General features: G+C 40.1%; 2 protein-coding genes across 2 annotated transcripts in view; both read right to left on the reverse strand.

Moving 5' to 3' along the window:
* The window catches only part of SLC23A2 (solute carrier family 23 member 2), a 32,987-nt gene extending 12,668 nt beyond the window's left edge, over window positions 1-20,319 (reverse strand). Inside the window, exons 1-9 of the mRNA XM_074852249.1 lie at window positions 20,106-20,319; window positions 19,344-19,442; window positions 13,372-13,488; window positions 11,991-12,148; window positions 7,365-7,453; window positions 5,813-5,883; window positions 4,483-4,664; window positions 1,469-1,589; window positions 602-758 (exon numbers count right to left, since the gene is read on the reverse strand). Of these exons, the coding sequence (XP_074708350.1) occupies window positions 602-758; window positions 1,469-1,589; window positions 4,483-4,664; window positions 5,813-5,883; window positions 7,365-7,453; window positions 11,991-12,148; window positions 13,372-13,488; window positions 19,344-19,442; window positions 20,106-20,237 (1,126 nt within the window). The 5' untranslated portion in view covers window positions 20,238-20,319. The remainder of the gene's footprint in view (window positions 1-601; window positions 759-1,468; window positions 1,590-4,482; window positions 4,665-5,812; window positions 5,884-7,364; window positions 7,454-11,990; window positions 12,149-13,371; window positions 13,489-19,343; window positions 19,443-20,105) is intronic.
* TMEM230 (transmembrane protein 230) overlaps window positions 20,319-24,513 on the reverse strand; it is a 43,178-nt gene continuing 38,983 nt past the window's right edge. The window contains exon 5 of the mRNA XM_074852253.1: window positions 20,319-20,391. The gene's annotated coding sequence lies outside the window, so the exon portion shown is untranslated. The remainder of the gene's footprint in view (window positions 20,392-24,513) is intronic.

Below are 24,513 nucleotides of genomic sequence, written 5' to 3' on the forward strand. Positions count from 1 at the left end.
ATACTTTCTCATCCTTTGATAAGCACTGACTGGCATTGTCTGACTTGCCTGTCGGCTGGATTCTAATACGGCTTCTGCAAGCCAGGACATTTTTGTGTAGTTGTTACGTTGTGCTAAGTCAAGAACAAGTGTGTTTGGGGCAGGGAAGGGCATTAAGCTACTGATTCTTTCAAGAATCAATGACTTCAGTAGCTCTACAGAAGCTGTAATAACTCATCCTTATTACTGTATAACAGTAACAGCTGCTGACCACAGTATCAACAAGTACGAATAGATGAACCACTCCCTGACAGTTCGTGTTTTATATACAGTCACACTACGTTATATGAAGTCAAGAGTTACCTAGATAAACCCTGCAACTGTCTACTACAAATTCAGGTTTCAGAGAATTGGTCTTTCTTGGGTGAGACATTAAGGTACCATATTAAAGAAGAAAAGAAAAAAAACATCCTCCCCACCTACGATGTCTTTAGGTCAGTGCATGTTGAAGTGCATCAGCATATAGTACTAAAAGAAAAATGGCAATGCTTCTGAAAACAACAGAAATGATACTCACAGGCATCTTATTAGAAAAACAGCCCTTAAAACCAGACATACTTACAAGGATAAGGAACCTTGAACCACGGAGCTACCAACAGCACTCCTCGTCGGGCGTCCGTGCGAGCGTAAAAGCCGTACTTCGAACTGTCGGGGGGAAAGACGTCTGTCACAGTGAAGATGAAGCAAAGCAACCATGACACCAAAATAGCTAAAATAATCTGTGAAAGAGGAGGAAAAAAGCCGTTTAAAATAAACTATCATCGGCAATATTCATCAACAGCAAACAGTTCCTGCATGGAGTATCTATTACACACATTACCTGAGTGCGATCTTAAGGGAAATTTTAAGTCTGAACAAGCAGTAAATCCTGTAATAGATCCGTTAGGTGCTTCCCTCTGGCCCCTAACGAAGGTGCTGTTTCAAAAGCTTTAGAATTAGAGCAAGCCTCTTCTCTCCCCTAACAAATGGGAAAGTCTCCAAATGGGCACTTAAACAAATGAGTGAGTTAGTCTCAACTCTACCAGAGAAATAAAAAGAAGTCTTTCACATGGGGGAACGGAGTACTGCTTTCATAAAGCTAGAAGATAACGATCTCGCCACCCCTTTTTGGAGGGCTCAGTTTAGGCTTTCACTGCATGCATAAACACACCTTCTCTACCCTCTTCCCTCCCCTCCATGATCTTCATCATCACTCCAATGAGTCTTCATCAGACAGATACCAGAACAAGATCTGGCAAGAATACAGTATGACACTATTTCCTGTGGCAAATGAACCATTTAGTTAAGTTTCCCATAAGTCCACTTAAGCTTTTATCTCACCTTTGTGATCTATTGCATTAGTAAGAAAAATCAAAACCAAGAAAAAAAACCCAAAACACAAATTAGGGTGGGTTTTTTGGCCAACTGAAGGACTAGTTCAACTACTTACAGGGAACATCTTGAAAAGCTGCAGCCTGTATGCTGTCCATCCTTTCTTGGATTTGTAAATGGGTAAGGGAAATTTGACATTTCTGGCATACTGAGAAAACAACAATACTAGGAAAATAGTCCTGAGAAAAAAGGAGGACGGTGGGACAAGAGAGACATGTTATTAGCACCAATATGTTAAAAACCCTTCTCAGCACAAACCTGTTCAAGCTTTTCAGACACAAAATACGAGTGTACATTTTAAATTTAGCACAAGGCATCACAAGAGAATATATTTTAAATAAATTATTATTCCACAAAAGCTAAACCAACATAATTTGTATTCTAAAGTGCTGCAAAAATAGCCAGCAGCAAACAGGTAAATGAAACCAGGGAAATGAATCAGACTAAAGAAAGCTCTTCAGAGCTAAGCAGCCATTAGCAGAGAGCTACGCTGCGCTGCTTGCTTCTTTTTGACTCAAACTATCTGTGTGTCCAGGTCTGCTCTGCACGCGAAGCACAAAGCTTGCTGCTAGCAAATGGCAAGAAACGGGAAAACTGGAGGCCAGCATACAATGATTTTTACATTTCAAAATTTGCATAAAACTCCGAAGCACTTGAAAAATTCCTGTGAAGGGAAATTCTTTCTTCAATTCTTAAGAATCCTCATTTTTGTTTTGTGTGTACATCTTTCACTAAACAGCTGTAAATCAAGCAGAATAGAGCCCGAAAAACCAAGATTCCATTCAACTGCAGTTCACCAGTAACCCAGTTTATTACAGTTTTCAGATGCCTCAAGCATTATGCATTTTCCCCCCCTTGTCAAAACTGCTAAGCTCCTCTATACGTTAAAAATTAATTCAACTCTGCAGCTAAAATCCACTGCAATGAAAAATAAAAAGCCAGGGCAGGCTGCTCAATTCTGAAACAGGGAAAATCAGTTTTGCTATAAAAAGGCTACACAAAGAGTCAAACTGTCTCAAGAATCAAAGCTTTTCTGAAATTTGAGATTATGTTTTTATCAGCTGACTTAAAAAAAAAAAAAAAGGCAGATTTTTAAGCCTCCCTCCCTTTTCTGTCCAAGATCAGTTTCAGTCTGTAAGAAACAAAACAGAGCTTTATTCTCCCTCAATCTCCAGGAACAAAGAGCTCTGCACAAGAAGGGTGTCATTTATAGCCTTTACCCCGACTAGAGTCGAATGATAAAGGCACCTTTTCCTCGCATTCAGGAAACATTTTGGCATCTCTCCCAAAGTCCATTATGGAAAGATGGGCTCCACTCCCTAACAGCAGCTATCCTGCTGCGCTAGCCCTGAGGACAGGTGGCTTTGTACTTTGATTTATTTAGTACAGAGCTGTAAATAATGTGGTAATATTCTATTATGGTAAATAATATTATATTGGCTACATGGCAGGGGGGCTTACTGCCATTCTGTAAAATATTAAAAACCTTTAAATGCCCACAGAAACAGTTTTGTTCACCAGATACACAGGCAAAGACCAATTCAGGAATAATTTCTGTTTTTACAGATCACAATGCGACGTGTTTTATGGATTAAGTTATTTCAGCTTGGCACCCGCAGAACAAGGGAGGTCAGAAAGCTGTTTGGGAAACTGAAAATCTTGTCAAATAGCATCTGCAGCTAATAGAGGATAATAGCTCTTACACAGGTATTATTCTGCTGTGTTAGACAGCAATACAGTATTTTTATCTCATCAGAACAGTCAAGACAATTTCAAATGCCACATCTCATAGAGATCAAGTTACTTTTGAGTGGCTCTAGATGGCTATGGAGTTATTTTCAACAATCTAGTGCACATTCTTGCATGGCAGAAGCCAGAAATACTTATTGACTGGGTAATATTTAAATCCTGTTCCTAAATTGATTTATTTTTTTCCATCTGCAAAATGTCAACTTTAATTACACGTTTCCACGTCCAATTCACCAAAGGTCTGCTTGATTGATTTAACACTAGTCCCAACTTGCACAGAATTTGTTTTACAGGAAAATAAAACGTTCCTTTGGGTCAGCTGCTTAACATAATAGAATTACAAAAATATTCATGATGCTAACATCCAAGATAAAAGAGAATTAAAGAGCCCTTTTCATCATAAGCTGCACTTACAGAATACTTTACATGTTCAAAGTACTGTGCAAACAGATTAGTCAGATCAGAATCTCATCTCATCAAGTCATTCCTTCCGCTTCCAGAGCCAGCACAGAGCTGGTCGCTATACACTGAATATAGCAACTGCTTCAGCCAATTTTCTTCTCCCTAAAATGTGGTTTCCATCCTTATTTGGCTGGTTATCTACAGCATCTCACAGGAGGCTTTTGTCTTCTCTTCATCTCATTTTTCTCAGTTATTCCCTTTCAGACCACTAATCTCGACTCTGTAATTTCCCTGGCATCTATACCTAACAAAAGCACACACATCATGCCCTGAAATTCACTCTAAAAGCCTTTTTGTTTACTAAACAGAAATCTGTCTGCTTATGCCTCATCAGCCGATGGCATTCATGAAAATACACACGCTCTCTGTCGTCATACAAATGTCTCTTGGCTATAGGTAAGCAAACCAGTAATAATGACAAATGGACCACTACTACCAATGGTATTTGCTCGCTGTTGCAGAATAAGAAACATACACAATAGCATCATAAAAATAGAAATACAAATTGTTCACTAATCTCTCTGGTGTTTTACTAAATCATCTTTTCTATAGCACTGAATTAGACCCAGCCAGTGGCTCCCAGATCAACTATTGTTTTATGAAATTCTCTGTTCTCCACACCTCACTTTCAGCCATTGTCCTTTCCTGCCTCCTCAAGTTGCTGCTGTCCTTATTCCCAAACTGCCAGCTGACCCAAGCCAGCCCCACTCACATTCCTGCACGCAGTACTTCTCCATGCTGGGAGCACTGCGATGCTACCTTTGGCAGCCGAGCAGACTCTGGCTTTTCCCAAAATTCCTGCGTGTTGACTTACCAACTGGGACCCCCTGGCCTAAGCCAAGAACACCCAGGAGTACTTACAACATCGCGATACCCCAGTGTTTGCCTGCTCTTTCTCCAGCAGCTTGGAAACCGGAGAGGCCGATGAGGGCAACAGTTGGCGTGATGGTCAGAGGTCCAATGTATCGCAGCAGGGCGCCGGGAAGGCCAAGCAAACCAATCACCACTTCTATCAAGGAGGACATGATAATAGCACCTTGGATCTGAACACACAAGAACGGGAAAGAGACGGTTCAGTCACATCTGACAAGCAAACTCAAACCGTTTCTTTTTCTGCTCTGGATTACAAACTGCAGTTAAAAGAATTCAGTGACACAGAAGAACTCAGCAAATTTTTCGTCATAAAACAGCTCATTATGTTTAAGTGACTTATTGCTTAAGCATAACACTTATGGTTTTCTCCACAAAACTATTACACAACAGACCAGTGGGCCAGTCTGGTAGTTGTGTGGATAGCACATCACACTGTCAGACAGGAGACCTGGGTTCCAGGCTAACCTTTAAGCTCTCAGATCGAACCGGCAAGGGTTGGTGGCGCCACGGAGGTGATGCTCCTAGCTCCTAGGGGCAGAGTGTGTGCTGCATTGTTCACAAGTGCTCCTTAGAAGCTGGTATAGAGCAGCGTTGTGGTCTCAGGAGACTGTCAGCCCTCTTGGCTGCAGGGCTCTTGGCAGGATGTAGCTATGGTTTGAACATGGGGAAGAGAGAGGGGTTGTTTTTAATTAAGAAAAAGTTTGCAGCCCAAAGCAACGGGATGGGAGATAAATTCCATGACACACGCCTTAATTTGGACTACGCTATCTACCGCTCTAGTGTGATGCCTGGGCACAACCCTCATCCTGGGCTCTGCAGAGCATAAGGAAGTTCAGACTGCAGTGCTGCGAGTGGAGAAGGAGTTTGACAGATTTCAGCAAGTCTCTTGGGAGAATCAACATCTTATTAGAGTAGTCTCCAACTTAAAGACACCTAGGGCTGAACAGATTTGCTAACTGCTTATTACCTTCCACGGGACAGCCTACTGAAGAGAGCGACAGCAGGCAAGTGGTCTGGTAGCAGCTGGACTGCTACCAGTGAGCACAAATCACAAAGTGTTACAAGAAGAGTATTCGTCTCGCTTGTGCATTTTACTGTGCGTCTCTGGAATGTGGTAACTAACTCCTTGTATTTGCTGTCCAGCAATGAACAAGTTGAAAAGATGAAGACTTCCGTGAAATGCGTAAAGGGATATATTCACATGAAATCACAGTGAAAGAAGAAATGACCAACTTAAAGATGAAAACACAGAGATAGTTTGGTGAGAAACTCAACTGGAATCAGACAGATCAACAGCTAAAGGCTACTCCTACATTACCTCTCGTATTCTGGGATACCAGATGTGCTCAGTGTGAAGCAGTTCTGTTGTTCCGTTTGTAACTGTTATATCTTACGAAAAGAAGAAAAGAAAAAACACAGGTATTTATTCCTCAGCCACTTTGCCATCATTTAATACAAAATAAATCTCTCCTTAGGCTGTGTCTGACAAATGAGCCTTGATTTACACAGAATAAAAGTTCTGCAATGCTACAAATCAAGTAATAACATGCTTACATTCCCCAAGAGCTAACCACTAATTTTACCCACTGTACTGAAGTGGAAAAAAATCATAACTTTCAGAAAGGTCAATTAGGGATTCTTTCCCCACTCCAATAAACGGATGAATGGAGAATTACTCAACTGCACACTAGGAATCAAGTACTCCAACGTTTGTTGTTCACCAATTTAGGTCACTCACTGAACTGACCCATGGTAACACCATCTGACACCTTTTGAAGGTTAAATGGTTCAAGAGCAAAATACAGCAAGGGCTCTTTCTGAAAAGCCAAAGTAGTGGAAAAATTGCTTTGCCATCAAAGGTTATCAGACAGTATTTTCTTTCAACAAGGTGTGTATTAGGATGCTGGCACATTTTGGTGCACGGAAATATCCAGCACTACACTAAAGCACACCACAGTTTGCCTTTACCTCTTGGGCACTGAAACCCACGTGCTGTTTCCCAGTAGCTAAGTCTGACTGCCCCAGTGAGAAAACATGAATGCTCAAAGCTAAGTTTTCTATAGCAAAAACATCAGGAAAATTAATTAGATGGTCGTAAGTGAATCAAAAGACATGTATAAACGCATAAATAATATAAATGATTAGAGAATCAAAAGGACCCCTGGGAAGAACTTTAGTTAGAAGCAAGCAGCCTGCTTCTCTACACTGCTGTCTTGCCCTGCCCACAGCTCTCTTACTGACTAACCACACCCCATTAAAAAGAAAACTGCCAGAGCTGATTCCACTTCAGTTTTCTAACCTAAGTTAAAGCAGAAGTCCCCCACCCAACCAGTTTTACTGCACATTTTCACTCTAAATAAAATTCAAAACCTTTCAGGATGATGAAGTTAGCAAAGAAAAAGTTCAAATGAACATCCAAATATTATCAAAGCTTGCTCTGCAAAATCTGTCAGGTATGAGTTAAACAGGTAAAAATACTGGTCTTGAGGTGATGCTGTACATTGCTCAAACTTACTACTACTCAATTTAAAAGGACTTGATCAGACTGACTACTTCCAAATACCAGAAAGGAGCATTTCCGGAATCCTTCTGCCTTTCTCTACATTGTTAACAAAAGAACTGGTTTATGCTACTGTTAAGATTTCTTTTGTCAACATTTTTTACATTAAAACCCCCCCCGAAATAGAATTCCACAAGGGCATTGTTAGGAATCTTTCCAAGGCACAAAATCTTAACATTATAAAAGGACATAATTTTTCATATTCCCTGCTCATTACTTCCAGTTTCCATATCAAAAGGTTTGGCAGGTGCACTGTATGTGATCTGGGTCATCTGCCACTTAAACCTGAACAAGCATAAATGACAGTTACCTGTATTATTACATTTCCACTTCTCCAGGGAGAGTATTGCTCTAGCAGGTGCTAGGAATGCAAAAGCACTCGCCTGAAACAAGGGTAACCTGGTGGAAAGGGAAAGAAGTGTTACAGTACCGTGTCAGGATATCAATCACAGTTAGGTGGTTACTCATCCTCAAAACCATCCTTTACTGCAGGGGGTTATTAAAAATGTGAAATATGAGAATTTATTATTTAAAAAACAGCCACAGAAATACTACGACTTCACAAACCAAAGACCCAACAGAATACACTACATGCATGAAGTTATTAAATATATTATTTATATGTGATAGTAATATTATTAATAAACATCTATAACAGATAATTACTGAATACCAGCATGCTGGTACTAGACATTGATTTAAGGTTTTGACTCAGCAGCACAACAAGGACACAGATGCACGTTCTGATGTAAGTCCCAGCCAGACTGCTGAACATGCAGCTTTTACCGTCCCGCCACATTAAAAAAGCTCTTTGATAGTGCAGTATGCAGTCTGCATACTCAATACCTTCCCTCTGCATAACTTGAAGTACAGTCATTTATACATTCATCTTTAAGTGTATGTGTAAATAACTATTAGGTTGATAAGAGCTGATTAGATGTTCCAGGTGGCTACCAACAATAAATACGAGCGCTTGCAAGAATTTCAAGATGACATTCTTAGCATTGGTGTTTACACTTCCCAAAAGGTTTAAGATCTACAGAGCATCTCCCAGCACCTACTACGTATTTATTGAATCAAGTGTAGCTTGCATAACATCACAAATATCCAGATGTTACTTAACTACAGAGAAGATGCACTTTGAACTATTTTATACTGTCAATAATGGATTGTAGTAAGATTCTCTTTAATAGCAGACCTCAAACTAACACGTGGAACACTTAATTGCTCATGTGGCTCTAGTTACTGCACCGTGTTTATGGCTGCTTTACTGCCACAATGAAGTGCCTCGATACCAGTGCAAACACCAGTAAAGGAAAAAAAAATAACTGTAGCTGATTCAGATAAAGATCAGAAAAGGCACAAAGAAGGGGGGGAAAAAACCAATGTGGGGAAAAAAAATCCTGTACAAGCTTAACACAAAACAGATCAAACCAGAAGCATGTTACTAACAGACCAGAAGCATGTTACTAACAGTAGTTGTAAAGTTCACAGGCAGGAAGTCAGAACAGTTGAACTACCATTGGAAAGGAGTTTGGGCCATAAGCAATCTAAAAAGCTGTCCCATCTACCGCAAACGTTGCAAACTGCATTAGAAAAAATTAAACTTCATAAAATACACGAGCCATCTGAGCACACCTGACCGGCATGCAATTCCCTTCAAAGTTTCTTCAAGCAAAAATCAAAGCTTTATCTTTGGTGAAGAAATGGTTGGTAGCTACGAGTGAATGATTCACCTTATTTTTCAAGGTTCGTTAGGCAAACTGAGCAAGCTGGTGCCCACGGCAAAATATGCAATACCTGTAACAAGCTGTTACTCCTCTATCCCACCTACACAGTACTCTGTCCCCCCTGTAATGATTTTGTAAATACACATTGCAAACACATTCTCCAGTGATGAAGTCAGTTGTACTGAGACTTAGGTCCAGATTGTGAGTTTTGTATCACATATTGAATAGTAAGATCTTAGTATGCCTACCTTAGCTATCTGCTCAGCCTTTATATGAGACAGTTAACCTGGAATATTTACCAAAAGGGCCAGTAAGATCAAAATATTGGGGTTTTTTCCTCAGCAGAAAAAGTCTTTTTTTAAAAAAAAAAACCAAACAAAACCACCAAACATATTACTCAAAACCAGCCAACCAACATCAGTCTTTTTCTGAAGAAACAGCTGCAGTCTGGAACACGACTTATGAAATACCCTTCGCATTGCTAAGCCAGGCATTCATTACCAGTCGGGTAAAGTACCACCAGCTTACGACTGAGGTATCATTTTAATTTCATGTCTGAACTGTGAAGTTGCTCAATTTTGGCACCAGCCCTTGTGAAGACAGAGTTTTTTAGGCAGTTAAAGTCATCTGGAAATGTCTTCATTATCTTAACATTTCACACAGATGTAAGAATGTTCAGACAATGTAGCGATGGGCACAACCACCAACCTAAAATGTTTAGGTATATTAAAGCTGTATTTGATTGTCTCAGTCATACTAATTACTCTGAATCCTTGCCAAATCTTTTGGCTTATTACATAATCTAATAAATAGCTTGAATTCCAAAAATTAGTATAGGTACCAAATTGACTACAACTCTGCCTCATAATTGAGCTAAATCCATCTTTAAGGATCTTTAAACCATGGAATTTGACCTTTTGAAACCGTAGTGGCTTTATTTGCTGAAATACTTTGCAGTTGACAGACTTGCCAAAAAATACTTTAAAATCTCATTTAGAGAACATCGCTGCTCTATCCCATTCCCACCCTTACATAAAACCGGAATCACATGTTAAATAGTTATAAAACATTCAACCGCAGAAATTTTCTCCTTAAATACAAGTTCACTTCTTTTAAGACCCAAACACAATTGCCTCTTCAGTTTATAAACATATACTTCACCGTGCAAGTGGAAGCCACTGAAAAGGAAAAAAAAAACCCACTATGGAGGGCAGAGGTGGGATTATACAGAAGGAAAAGAACATTTCAAAATGATGGGACCACACTGGTTTCTGCAAGAGCCCAGAATCAGTCTACAGTAAGTAATAAAGAGTCCAAGATTAGTTAGGGAGAAAAACAAGAATATGACAAACTTTAGTTCTGTGAAGAGACACAAGTTTCAGGAAGCATAAAAACTAAGCTTTTTCTGATAAATTTGAGGCAGAAGAAGAAAGCTGGTAGAAGTACAGGAAAACAAAGCTCCCCTTTGAGTTCATCTCCATCCACGACTGCATTTCTTACAAAATTGGAAGATTTTAAACTTCAGTAAATCCAGGGAGGAGACACTCAAAAGTAGAACAACAAAAGACCTCATCTTCCAGTTCCTGTCTAGGTCAGCAATCCGATTCCCTATATAAAGCACAAATAGAAGATGGGGGGGGAAAAAAACCCATCGCTCCCATTAAAAGAGAGGTTCAAACCACCAAAGGGCACAACTCTGCTCCTCTGCTTCCTTTCAAGATCAGGTACTTGAAAACTTACAATTACAGCTAAAGCAAGCTACCCTATGAGCACAAAGAGCCAATCAGGCAGAAAATATTATTATTAACTGCAGGTAGTCTTAGAAAATACATCGGGGAAAGAAAATCTTCTCTTTCAACAATTTTCATTATGTTGGTTTGTCATTAGAATGAACTTTTCATACAAAACAGTGGAGCGATGTTATAAGTTGAGAAAGACATAGTAAAAAAATAAAGGGAAGGTTTTTTCCAAAGGGGAAAAGACAAGCAATCTAACTAAAGCTAACTAAAATAGCAACTAAAGATTACATTGGAAAACCTGAAATATTTGGAAAATTTTTAGATGAAAAGCTGATCTACATTTGCAAGTGATCTACCATAGGCTTGCCTTCTGCACCCTATTGAGCTAACTTTTCCACCCAAAGATTCTGTTTCTTAGACAAATCTTTAAAAACGTGGGGGGGTGTTTGTCCATTTGCTATTGGAATGCAAGATTTCAGCTCACATTGTTCTTCAATTGAACTAAATGACCCATGAATCATTCAAGTAACCATATGAGGACATACTCTTAAAATACGCACTTTTCTTCTGGTTTTACTTATCACTCTTGGTTTATTCAAGAAGATGCAGAAATAACTCTGCAGGTTTTAGCTATTCCCAGTTCTCACAGGCAGAGCCAACAGAAGTTTAAGTAAACATGTCAAACGTCTCTCTGCAGTGTTTACTGTGGAACACACATTTTAAAAAAAGATTTATCTTCATGTTAATGAAACTTACAACATCCTGTTCTTACCAACACCAGATTTTTACAAGTATTTGCTAACACTTGAATTGGTCTCTTGCATCCTCCCCTCCTAAGGAGGGCAGACCAAAGGAGAGGTACACAGGCATCCTGCAAGGCCACACTAACGTAGGTATTTCTTCCCAACTCAAGGAAGGATCATTAAACCTGCAACTCAGAGCAACTAATAAAAAAAACCAAATTATTTGTTTGTATTGGAAGGCACCAGAGTCAGTCAGTTCAGAGTTACCCTCATCATTTTTCCCCACCTTTTTTAATTGACAAGTACTTTACAGACCAAGCACACAATTTGCTGTAGGACCAATCACAACAATCAGTATCATTCAAGAAACTAATAAAAATATCAAAATTAGTTCCTCTTTACCAAGGTGTATGACTTTTTCCTTTCCCCCCAGAAACACTTCTCCCTTCTCTGTCATCACAGATTTCCCTCCTTCTTCCCTCTCCCTGCTGTATTTTCTTATCCTTGGAATGCCTTCTCTCATTTCATATCCACCTTTTTTTGGGAGCAGCTTTCCAAAAGCTTTCCCTAACTGCCCTGTATTTGACCTGCTATCTTGTGTTTCATGTTTATTCTTTGAAAATAGACCACCCACCTCTTGGATCTCAGACTGCATCCTGGAAAACCCAACAGATGTCTAGTCTTACCCCCATCTCAACAACTAGAAACAAATCCCAAATCTCACCTGCACCCAAAAGTTGTTTGTAACAATGTAGTGATGCCCACGCAGAAGAAAATGGTCCCAATCAACTGGCTGGTAGCCCACTGGTCAAATCCAACACACATGGCATCAGCTAGCAAAAAGGGCACTGCTATAGTTCCACTGAAACACGTTAAGTAGTGCTGTGAAGAGAAAAATGGTTTGTTAATACTGCAGCCAATATTAATAAGGAAATAAATTTATGACCATCTTTTTTTTTGCATTGGATATTTTTTCTTTTGAATTATCCACAAAAGCTCTCACTTCCTGGTCCTAAGCATTTCTTCAAATATTTTCCCTCCATGTTGAGCTACCACTAGCCCATTGTTAATGATTGCTATTTCTGTAGGATAAACTAGGTTATTTACGTAGCCACACGGCTACTGTTCTTGATGAGGAGGTATCTAGGTAACTGCGCTGAAAACAGCTTCTAACTCAGAAAAGCAGATAAATAACTCCATTCACTTTCAACCATGTGAAAAACCATTAGCTTACAAATGATCTTAGAGCACACACAAACTAGGCTGCAAATAAGCTCCCAAGCACCAGAAACTCGGTACTCATTAATTCTTTTTCAATCCAAATACATTAAGCAAACAAACAAGAATCACCATATTCAACAATGCAAGTAAAAAATATAATCCCTACAGAACTGCCAGTCCTTGAGGAAAGGCAGAAATAAAAAGGATGCTTTGGAATGTATTTGTTTGGAGATCTCAACATACTTTACACATATTAACAAATTCTCAGCATTCCTGTGGGACAGATATTATTAACATTCAAGAAAGAAATGAGATGAAACAAGCTGTTCTGCTCCACACAAGTGAGTGGCTGAGCTGGTAGTAGGGTCCAGCTCAGCGCTACAGTCCTACTCCCCGAGGAAGCACACGCTCGCACTCCAAGGAGCGCAGAATTTGCCTGCCCCGCTTAGGAGTGAGCCTACAGGTGCAGGATGATGCTATCAAGCTTGCAGAATTGAAATGACTACAGTAGCAGCTTTAATAGTCAAGATTTCAGGACTAAAGCATTACCTCTCTCCATCTTTAATTTCAGAGGTGCCAGATGTCACTTTCTGAAGCTTACCACTTAGCATTTCCTCACTTATTTGCTAACAGCAGCTTAGAAGACTAAATATTGAAGTGAATCTCACAAACGCATATGCCAGCAAACAATAATATAGATCATTATCAACACAGTCATCTTTGTGATCAACTTCAGAAGAAACTATCTTAACACTTTCTTCAAACATGTGAGAGTGTGGGAGGAATAAAATTACCATGTACAGAAATGCAATGAACTACACAGAAAATGTTAAACAAGCTTTAAAAGTTACAAAGCAAAATATTATAGCTGTTTGGAAACATACCTGTAACCCCAAAAATATGCAGAGATACCAAGGAGGAACGTCTTCGATAGTGTAAATCATGTCAGTTCTCTGAGCATCTAAACTGCCGCTGCTGTCCAGTGTCTCTGCCAAAGAGCTCTGTTTTGATAGGGAGGGTAGAAAGGTGGGGGAGGACACAAACAAGAACAGTAGGTTACTGTTACATATGAAAAAACGGAATGTGAGCTATCAGGCAATTCCCAGATACTCCAAGGCTGGTATAGTACTCCCAAGAAATGCTGATAGGTGGCATTTTTAAAGCCTTTTACCTCTGACATCGAGCTCACAGAATCACTGAGGTTGGAAAAGCCCTTGAAGCTCCTCCAGCCCCACCATGAACCTCCCCCTGACCGTTCCCAACTCCACCAGATCCCTCAGCGCTGGCTCAACCCGACTCTTCAACCCCTCCAGGGATGGGGACTCCCCCCCTGCCCTGGGCAGCCCATTCCAACGCCCAACAACCCCTTCTGCAAAGAAATCCTTCCTAAGAGCCAGTCTGACCCTGCCCTGGTGCAGCTTGAGGCCATTCCCTCTTGGCCTGCCGCTGGTTCCTTGGCTCAAGAGACTCCTCCCCCCTCTCTGCACCCTCCTTTCAGGGAGTTGGAGAGGGCCATGAGGTCTCCCCTCAGCCTCCTCTTCTCCAGACTAAACCCCCCCAGTTCCCTCAGCCGCTCCCCATCAGACCTGTGCTCCAGACCCTGCACCAGCTCCGCTGCCCTTCTCTGGACACGCTCGAGTCATTCAATGGCCTTTTTGGAGTGAGCTCCAGCTGTAGCTACTGAACTTGTACTGAACATACTCACTTCCATAAGCCATTTCCTGCTTCTTTATACTAACACAACAATTGGTTGTTTATGATACAACCGCACTGGCAGCGAAAAGGTGCCCAAAAAATGGGATTATCATGACAGGCTTATTAAAAAAAAAAAAAAAAAAAAAAAAAAAAGAAGAGAGTTAAGTAGAAGAGTCAACAATGATTATTTTCAAAGCAGAATGGCTATCCTTGCATAAGAGACCAAAATCACAGGCAAGAAAGTTCCTCATTATGGTAATTGCTTCCCCACTTAAGTCCTACTCATTTTCAGTCGTGGTTAACCTTTTTTAGCCACAAGATTTAATAATTTTGCTTCCACCCCACATTCAAGCAGTCAAGAAAAATGCTAATAATTATAACTGAATACATCCACGGCCAATTTGTATTAGTCAAAGAGACTTCCTCCAAACCTACAGGAATTTAAGTGAGACCACATTCTGGCCTACCATGAGCCCTGATTCGCAGAGGGCTAACAGACTACTGACCACACATATACACGCATCAAAATCCCTGCAGATTTTCCATTAAAACAAGACTCAGCTCAATCATTTCTTCTCTACAACAAAGTGGAAGCGTTTTGTTCAAACTCTCTGGTTTTGGAATTCCTGAGAACAAAAACACAATGCTCCAAAGCCCAAATACCAATAACAAAAGCAGGAGGAAGTATCAGATTTTATCATTTCAGCTCAACTAACCAAAAAATACCTTATATAACTACTGTTCTGACCTAATCCACACTAGGACATAACAACCTCATGTGAAGTAGCCTTACACAAAGAACAGGAACTTTGCCAGACTTGTGACTTTGACTCAAGTGGTCTTTACTTCTTCAAAAATCACAACACATCCACAGATTATGCTTAGATAATCTTCATTTGGTTTATCATCTACAAGGTCAGGGAAGCCAAACTGAGCCATGGTATTTCCCTCTTACCTCCGATTTCTGTTGGGAAAACAAATGCCACTGGGTTAATTCAAATTGAGGGAGTGTAAATGACTACACTGCTACGGAAAGTTCAAGGGTATTACAGCAGAAGAGCAAAATATGGAAACACTAATTTCAGAAAACTCTTTCAAACAATGTTAAACACCGAACAATCTGCTCACCAGGGTTAGCCTAAATAAGGTATAGCTCCTAAGCAGAGGAATAGGGGAAATGTTCACTGCAACTCATCCTGCCAATTTGCAGCACCAATGTAATTTTTTCATTGACTGAAAAATGAAAGACCGCTCTTGTGACCTTGAGTCTCTAAAAAACAAATGAAAAAAAAAAAATCAGGAACTTGAGTTTTAGGGCTTCATCTCATACTGGAGGGAGAGCACTGAGCAGCAGTAAGCCTATACACATCTTGTCTCTAACTGGAACTTAGGAAAGAACAGGTACATCCTCATGTCAATGCAGTGATGTGTAGATCCAGGGCTGGGCACAAAGTGGCTGACTCACAAAGACAGGCAGAAGGAGGAAGACTCAACAGCCAACATAGTTATGGACAAACAGTAGGACATTTTTCATCACTAGAGGCTTCTTAGAACTTTCTCATGAAAACACCAAAGATTCATCCAGAAAAGCTCCTGTGATACTTTCTGTTGTTATAAAGCAGTTTTGTTAACCTTTCCCCAGAGACTACACAAACACACACACACATATATAGATATATAAAAAATATACGTGTGTATGATTGCCTCACCTCTCCTCTGTTTCACTGCAACATATGCTCCACCTGAGAACTTTGCTCACCAGTGATACTGCCTGTTTATTCAACATTTTGACTAAGAGGTCATCATACACTTTCAGAGAGGTAGAGGTCATGAAGAAGAGTAAGAATGGTTACAACATCTGCTTGTGAGGTAGGAACAGAGAGGTATCAGCAGAAATTAACTGTTTACTTCATGAATCACGTCAACGTCGGCTTGCTGAAACCACCCAAACAGCAGCACAGATTTAGGAGAACAAACTGTGGATAGCTCCCCATCCGACTGCAGCGTGAAAAAAGAAAACACCTACCACTGTGCACAGAGCAATCTGCATTACTCCTTCCAAGGACAGACAGAAATGGGATATTCAAAGCTCATGTTCCCATGCAGGATACCAGGTTCTCTAAAAATCCAGTAAGTGATTTGTGCGGATTGGTGACTCTGTTTTGGCTCCTGCCTTTTGAAAACCCATCTTTTGGCCTCTTTTCTAACCAATATCCAGTAGCTACCTAATGGTTCCACTTATTTTCTTCACAGGACTGAGGAGGTTGCCTCAAGTACATTCCTTGAGTTTTCCACCTGCCCTTCTATTTCATGCTATATATTCCCCCTCTTCTTTGGGCAGCAGCAATCAGAAATTATGACCTGTTTTTACCAGGAAGACCATGGCACATGCAGCATGTTTATGAGTCCTTTCAGAGCTTTTCACTTAGGATTACATTTACGCCCACATTTGTCTGCAAAGAGCAAAAAAGATCAGCAAGCACCAGGCCTAGGAATAAGTCAACTCATGCATGGCACGTAGAAAGCTCTCTTTGGGCACAGACTGACAACTGCGAACAGATTTAAGCTCTCCTTTAGAAAGTGAAGTTTACAGGTCTTCTAACAAAAGAATTTCAAACTTTAAGGCATAACTGTCATAGCAATGTCTCTCCTACACAGCAAAGTGGTTGGATAAAAGAAATCCAGGATACTCCTCATTCCTTCCAAAAGCCAGGCTTACTCTGCTTTGGAAGAGGAAGCTTTCACCTTCATCACACCTTTTGCAGATAATGGCTGAAGGGAACCGACATAAAAGAGACCAAGAGCGAACAACGAGGAATTTGAGAACTAGGGTGAGGTCTGGCTATTCTGCTGAAAAGTCACTGGGTAGTCACTGGCCCTTTCGTATCTCAAGCGTGTGCCTGCTGGTGTAATATACTGACTATGTGCTGGTGCGTGCCAAGTATGCCACAGTATGCTGTAGGGAACTGCTGGGAATGAACTGCACCTTTTTGAATGAGATACTGATCAGAGACTAATTCTTTTTTTTATTATTTTCAACTGGCCAAAGGTGGGATAACAGAAAAAATGAAAAAAAAAAAAAAAGCAGAGAGTAAGTATAAATGGGGGAAAAAAAATGAGACAGATAAAGGAGGAGCAAAAATATGTGTGCGTGGGCGGGAACCCAAACCAAGAAACCCACCCCAAAAATCCAAAGAAGCAAACACCAACAGCAGTGCAAGATGAAGGCTGTTACCAACTTCTAGCAGGAAGGACCATGAGGAAACTGATGGGGGAATAAGGCCTTTAGGGAAATACCTTAAATAAAGAGCCAACAACATCTTTGAATTAATTCTATTAAGCAATAAGTAACGTAGTATTGTTTATTGTATAGGGATGCAGCAATACAGTTCTTTCTCATCTGGGCTAATAGCTTGTTTCAGCTAACAAATATTGTGAGACAACGTAAACACTGGGCATCCTCCAGCAGCCAAGTACATTTCAGACCTCTTGGTTAAAAGGTTTTTCATTCAAGGTCTTTCATTTGCTTTTTTGGTGAACGATCTCTCAAAAGGAATGGAAAGCCAAGAATAAACATGCTTCACGCATACGCTTATTTCAAGTGAAAAGCAGGAGGTTTGCCCAGATCACCAGAAATACTAGCCTCAAATACTATCTTAATACATGGGGCTGTTAATTGCTACAGCCCCTCCTTTCACTGTTCATTCACTGTAAGCCGCAGCAAAGCTTTAACTCAAGCAGATTTGGTTGATTAAAAGCTCATGGTCTCTTTAAGGTGAATTATCATCCATCATTTACAGTTCTGATCACATGGACCAAGTGGAAGGGAGCAAAATATATGTTTGGTAAAAACAGGCCATGAAGACATGCTTTAATGTCTAGAGATCACTTATCTTAGTTGCACAATTTCATCCCAACACCTTTTACTCAGGGCTTTTATCAGATTGTCTCTCTCTACACTAGTCCAAACATGCTCTGAAAATTAGCCTTCACACACATCTGCATGTCAACAGTTGCCAAAATTTGTCCATTAAAATATCAGCACGATCAAGATGGTAGTAGAGATGTATCTGAGACCTACAGGCAGACTATCTGTAAGAGGCAGAGCACACGAAGGCACATCGCAGCATTCATAACATTCATTTAAGATGTAACACTAGAAGACCTCTGTCAGAATAACCTGTTTAGGGTATTTTAAATCTGAAATTCAGAAGTGAATTTTGATGTCCGAGTTAGAAAACGCTTTGATACCACCCTTGCCCCAACAGAAGTTACAGCCTCAAAGAAATGAGCATCATGATGCTCTTGCTTGGAACCAAGAGAGTTTTATTCTTGTTTCAGTTAGGACATTTGAAAAACTTGTTCAAATTGAGGCTTTTCCGAGATAAGGCTTAACCACAAAGCCAATGAGACATAAACATTTCAGAAGAAGGTGCTGTTCAGATTTACCGTAATCCTTCATACCGCCTCTGCCTGCAAGATTATTATTGATCAGGCTTGGGGAATGATGGAATTGAGAAAAAAAGCTGGAAAAAACCACAACCAAATTGGTCTCCTTTGGGGCCTCTACTGGATCTTCCTGAATAGCTAAGATACAATCATCATTATCCTAAGGAAAAATGATCAAGGGTTTTTATGAATGACCTGAAATTCATTCATAAAGCTGTCACTCAATAATAAGAAGTAGATCCCTACTTGGAAAAAGGACTAGAAAAATTAACTTATGAGGTTGGAGCTTGGAAGAAATTGGGAAAATGAGTGGGAAAGATTCCACATTTGAAGGTGCTCAACATCACCAGTTTACTTGACTAAATGCAGAAAAAGTTAAGAACTGAAAAACAGAATGACCTTATCAGGGAAACTATGCAAAATGTCAGTGGCAATGAAGAAATCAAAAAATTGCATATTACGAATTTTGGTGCCAGGTCAAAGTGCATTAACTGCTCCTAACACTTGCTGAGTCACTCCCCACATTCTGCAATCAAAATGTGTGACCAGAAGAGTCATGAGGACAGAACTCCCCCAAGCCTGATCTGAATCTGCAAGTCAGCGTGTTTGATTAGAGAAGGAAAATCTCTCAGCCAAGTAAAACTAGTGAGGACAAATAATAGAACTGAAAAAGCAAGAATGAGTTCTCCCCTAGGAGGAAACCACTACATACCTTTTCTGCTATGCCATTTTCTGTAGTATAGATGGCCATCAACTCTGTGTCTTCTGTATCGTGATCACCGCTGGAGGTTGCTCCACCATTTATCACGACCTTAAAAATAAAACAAAAAAAGAAACACAAGGTCTTAAACATTTTCTCTGCAATTACACCTCATGTCACTCAGTTTTCTCCCTTGCTACTTGACATCTGCCTTTGACATTCTGTCAGAAAACATTACAAGTGTGGCAAGCAATCATTTCTATAACACCATGTCTAGGAACATACAGAAACTTCAAAGACATTACATACAGCTCCTCAAAGCCTGGACAGTGTCAGCTGAGGGTGGGGGGAAACCAGCAGCAGACTGGCTGGAAGAGTTCTTAAGAGGCAGATGTGGAAAAGCATGATACAACTGAAAATCTGAATAAGTAAAAGACAAGCAAACGTTTCCCTGCTGTCGCCTGCTACTCTAAGTCAAACAACTCAGGACATACTAGGGGCTGGTGCATTCTGCAGTAGTAATTATGAATTGTTCTAATTATGAACTGCCTGGGGTACTGCATATCCTGTGAACAGCACTGCTTTAGAGCACACACATGAAGTAACTGCAGACAACGTAATTGGCCATGTTTATATATAAACACTAAGAAGTGGCAAAAGAGGTTTCACTAACTCCTTGTGGAAAGAAAGGCTTTGTACAGCATGATTAGAACAAAGCATTATTAACTGATTCACACCGAGCTCGCCTATGTTGTACCTGAATGTGTTACTTACAGGCAGGGTGAAAAAGGTGGGATGTTTAGATTCATCCTCGTATTTGCCTTCTGTTGAGCCTCCCGCCTCCACTGATTTCGACGTGGTATTCTTACCAATCCCCATCGTTTCCAGAATGTCAAGGACTTGCATACAGTTCCCAAGCGGATGCTTCTGGGATGACAGGCCAAGTACTAAGGACAGTTTCTTATTTAAACAGCAGCACCTCCAGGAATCACAAAAGTGCTCAGTAATCCAGCTGGAACATTAGGGTTACTTTTTTAAGTATTGTTAGCATCAATGGCACCTAGAATTGAAGGGAGAAATTAATTTTTTTCTTGATTACCTAAGATATACGTACAAACGCACATGCCGTGCAGCCTTGGTTCCCTTTCACGCTCATGATTCACCAACTCTTTATTATTCCTTTTTGATTTGATAATTAGCAGATTACCATTTAAAGATAAAGCTGACTATTTAAAATTCTTTCAAATGGGAATACTGTGATTATCTCTCATTCTTCTCTTGTGGTCTTCAGTTATTAGTAGTGTATTGAAGCCTTGGGTGTGTTTCAATTTCACAGTCGTTTCCATGTAACTTTTTGGGAACAAAGTACGCCTGTGCTCCAGCTACACAGCCATGTAGAACAGCTTGCTATTGAACATCCATTGCAAACAATACCTCTGCTTCTCCAAAGGGTGTAAATTTGTGGACATGCTCACACGTTCACTCCTGTATAACTAAATCCTTCCTTTTAAAACAACTTATTTTTAAATAAAAAGCATTCCGGAAGCTTAGACTAGACGGACAGTGAAGCACACCTGACTTTCAGTGAGCCTATTTCAGACTGACACAGCCCTTTCTGCTGAACACGCTTACTGGAATTACCCCAGTTGCGCAAGGGACGTTCCAAGTAATCTGCCTGATGATGCTGAAGCAACTGCTTCAGGATAAAATTGTGCATTTTAATTAGCATCACTACTATTTTGGCACAGGAACGATCGTAGAGCTTACCGGTTCTCTTTTGTTTTCCCACATGGGTCACTACAGTATAGTTTTCCCATATTTCCTCCTTAAATTAGACCTGCCAGTCCATGGTCATCCTGCTTTTGCCATTACCAAGACTAAGGAACATGAATTAACAGATTTAAACCTAAACCTCCCCCAGGAGAGCATAAAAAATTCCACAGCAGACCAAGTTTTGCAACTTGTGGTTACTGAGCTTCAAAAACGAAAGTTGCAGCTGCAGACAGCTGCGGATGAAACAAGCTAAGCTACAGATGAAAGTACATGATAGAACCTGAAAACTAGCCTTTTCAAAATCCTATCAAGTGAAATTTTCTGCAAAGCCAGGAATACATTCAAGCAGCAAAACCCACTGCACACCACCGTTACTTCAAAAGCAAGTTAATATTTTCAACTTAATTGCTAGAGGGGGAAATGCAGCTCATGGACATTCAAAAAACAAGCTATGTATATATTAGAAAGCAAAAAAGTAGGGTTTGGGTTTTTTCTTAACCTCCCTTCCAAAATGCTGCTCAGGAAAATACCAGCAGCTTGAATGTCTACCGTAATTGCAACAATAATGAAACTTAGCAAAGGCCCTTCTGCTAGGGGCAATTTAGGACTGTTTGAAAAATTACCGAGTACTAATATTTTAGAACCTCTTAATAGCTGTTAATTGCCCATTTGCTAGAAAATTCTGGTTACGTGAGGTGAAAGAGATATTAATCTTTCAAAGCAATGTAACTTTTAAAGAGAGAAAATATACGTACATAAGAAATATTACTTGGGCGCTGAAATACCCTTGAAGCACTCCTATTTAAATCAAAATGGAATGGAAAATAGTGCCTTCAAATAAGGGTTTAATTAAGACTTGTTTCTTAAAGTAAATATTAAGATAGCGTAATTAATTATTTCTCATTTGAATTTAAGACTGAAGGAGAAAACTAGTTCAAGTACTCACTGTCATGCTGTTCTGAAAAAAAGACATCCCCATTTTTACAATAACCACAGACTTCCCCTTCAAAAGTGCACATCTCCAGACATGAACAGCCACTTTAAATTAGTTTGTCTGCTTCTTGAGTTTGTGCACAGGTAACTGGCGATGCCTCCTCACGTTTCTACAAGAACATTCGTCTCAAAGCTGCCTACGCAGGTCTGAGGTGACATGAAGAGGCTAGAGAGGAGATACTAGTTAAAGGTTTGGGGGCAGTTGGGGGTGTCTGGGTGGTTTTGTTTGCTTTTACTGCAGAGGCAGGAGAGGTTTTTTTCAAGCACACAAGAAAAAGAAAAGAGTTTGTCTTTTTCTGTCAATGTAGGCATATTTCATTCTCCAAGAAAATCACTGATGGAGACAGGCGTAGTTTAGTCTGGCAGCTTTATCATCTCAGATTGGAAAGGAAAAGGGAAAGGGCAGAATGACACCTCCCTAACAAATGCAGCCATGCCAATAAAACACCAGTGTAAGAGTTAGACCAGCAGGAAACCTGCCATTCAGGAGATCTGGTTTAAGGTATTCTGGCACGATAAGCTTCTTAGGTAGCATTTACTAGCACCTCCACTGATGCAAAAGAAAAGACCATATAATCCTCTTTTACTTCGCACTGCAAAACAGTAAGACTGCTATCTTCTCAAAGAAGATATAATCATTCCTCGGGAATTGTTCTTGAGAATTGTATCAGGAAAGCACGCAAACAGGCTGTGCCTTGTATGAATTCTTGAACCAAAACACAATAGCGAGAATGACGGTGTTTGGATGAGGGTTCTGAGATGCTGACAAACAAGTGATTCCAAATTACCAGGCAAAAATAGCCCCATCTGCTACTTCTCCTAGAGAGGGAGAGTGTGTGTGTGTGTGTGTACATGCATATACACGCACACAAACACTACACACATGTGCGTCCATGGAAAACGAGAACAAATTTCCAAACTCTTCTTCCTTCTACTCAGCAATTAAACTTCATGGCACAGATGAGAATCAGAGAGTTTCAGAATACTTTTATTCTGCAATCAAAGTGTCAAATTGAAACAGAAATCTTTAGGCAGCAGGAGATCAGGTTATCTGGAAGATATCATTCTTCTTTATCAGACCTCTTATCCCACCAACTGAGCATAGCTAAACAAGATGACTCAGCCATTTTATAGCCCTCCATAGCAAATCTAACTGATCAGAAGCTGAAGTGTCGTGTAAAAAGAGATAAAACTCATTCAACACCAGCTAGGTACACATAGTACAATGAATCATCTGCCGCCTTGGATCAAAAGGAAAGGCTAGAAGTGAAATTTCCACCAGGATACTGATTAACATTCATCTCTTGCTGTACCAAATTATCTTCAGTGCTCATACATGATTAACCCAGGAAGGCCAAAAGCTGACATGGGTTTACAATGCTTTAGATAAGATTAATATCTAGACAAGTAGCCTACTGCAGGGGATAGTCCAGGTGCAAGTTCACAAGAGGAAAACCCTCCTAGCTGCAGAAAGGCCACGCTGCGTCTTCGACATGCTTGTCTTCTCTCTGACACAAAAATCTTCTTCCAGACTTGGTACCAGCAGGACAAGACACAAAGCTACAAAAGTGTCTGGTTTGACACAACATCATACTTGTTACACTCTGCATTTTTATACCACATTTTCTATTTTACCAAGGGAGCTCCTACTTTGCTTGAACGAGTTATAATGCATTTCAAAGTTCACTGGAAGAAAAAAAGATAAAAACCATCAGAGATGGCAACGTACAACGCAAGACTGTAATTAAAGGTATTTTTCTTCCCGCAGCTTCTGCCTGCAAGTCATTACTCTGGAACCCCTATCACAAATAAAAACATCCACTTAAGTATACAACAAAGGTTTTCCTATAGAGAAATCTGCCTGTAGACCAAGACAGGCTGCATGAAAAGCTTCTATTTCACAAGGTGCCAAACTTCATGCAAGTATATCCAGAAAAAAATTTGAAAACTCATCTCTTACTAGATCCAAGAGTTAACTTGGTCAAGACATAATATATATATATACACAAAATGCTTATTACCGTGGGAAGGAAAAATGGACTGTGAACCCCAGTAAAGGAGTAGGCAATTGTATATGTCTTCTCCATTGCATGCATTGTTTTCTTTAAAAGCAGCATCATTTTAGATAGTTTTTGGCTGAACCACACTAAAAACGTTCCCTACTTTTCCGTATTAGTCTGAGAACACCCAGTAACAACTACAAATGACAAATTTAGAAGAAAAAAAATCAGATTTGCTGTGATGGCATTCACCTCTACAACACTATGTTTGAGGGCCTTTAACATTTGAATCCAGAGCTTGGCAAAGCAAAGACCAGGGTAAACAAAACCAATCTGACCTCCAGACTGCAACATGCTTGGTTGTTGGGGCTTTTGTTTGGTTTTGGTTTCTTTGTTTGGTTTTTTTTTTAAAACAT

Source organism: Strix uralensis, chromosome 28 (genome assembly GCF_047716275.1).
Source record: "Strix uralensis isolate ZFMK-TIS-50842 chromosome 28, bStrUra1, whole genome shotgun sequence".
NCBI classification, from domain to species: Eukaryota; Metazoa; Chordata; class Aves; order Strigiformes; family Strigidae; genus Strix; species Strix uralensis.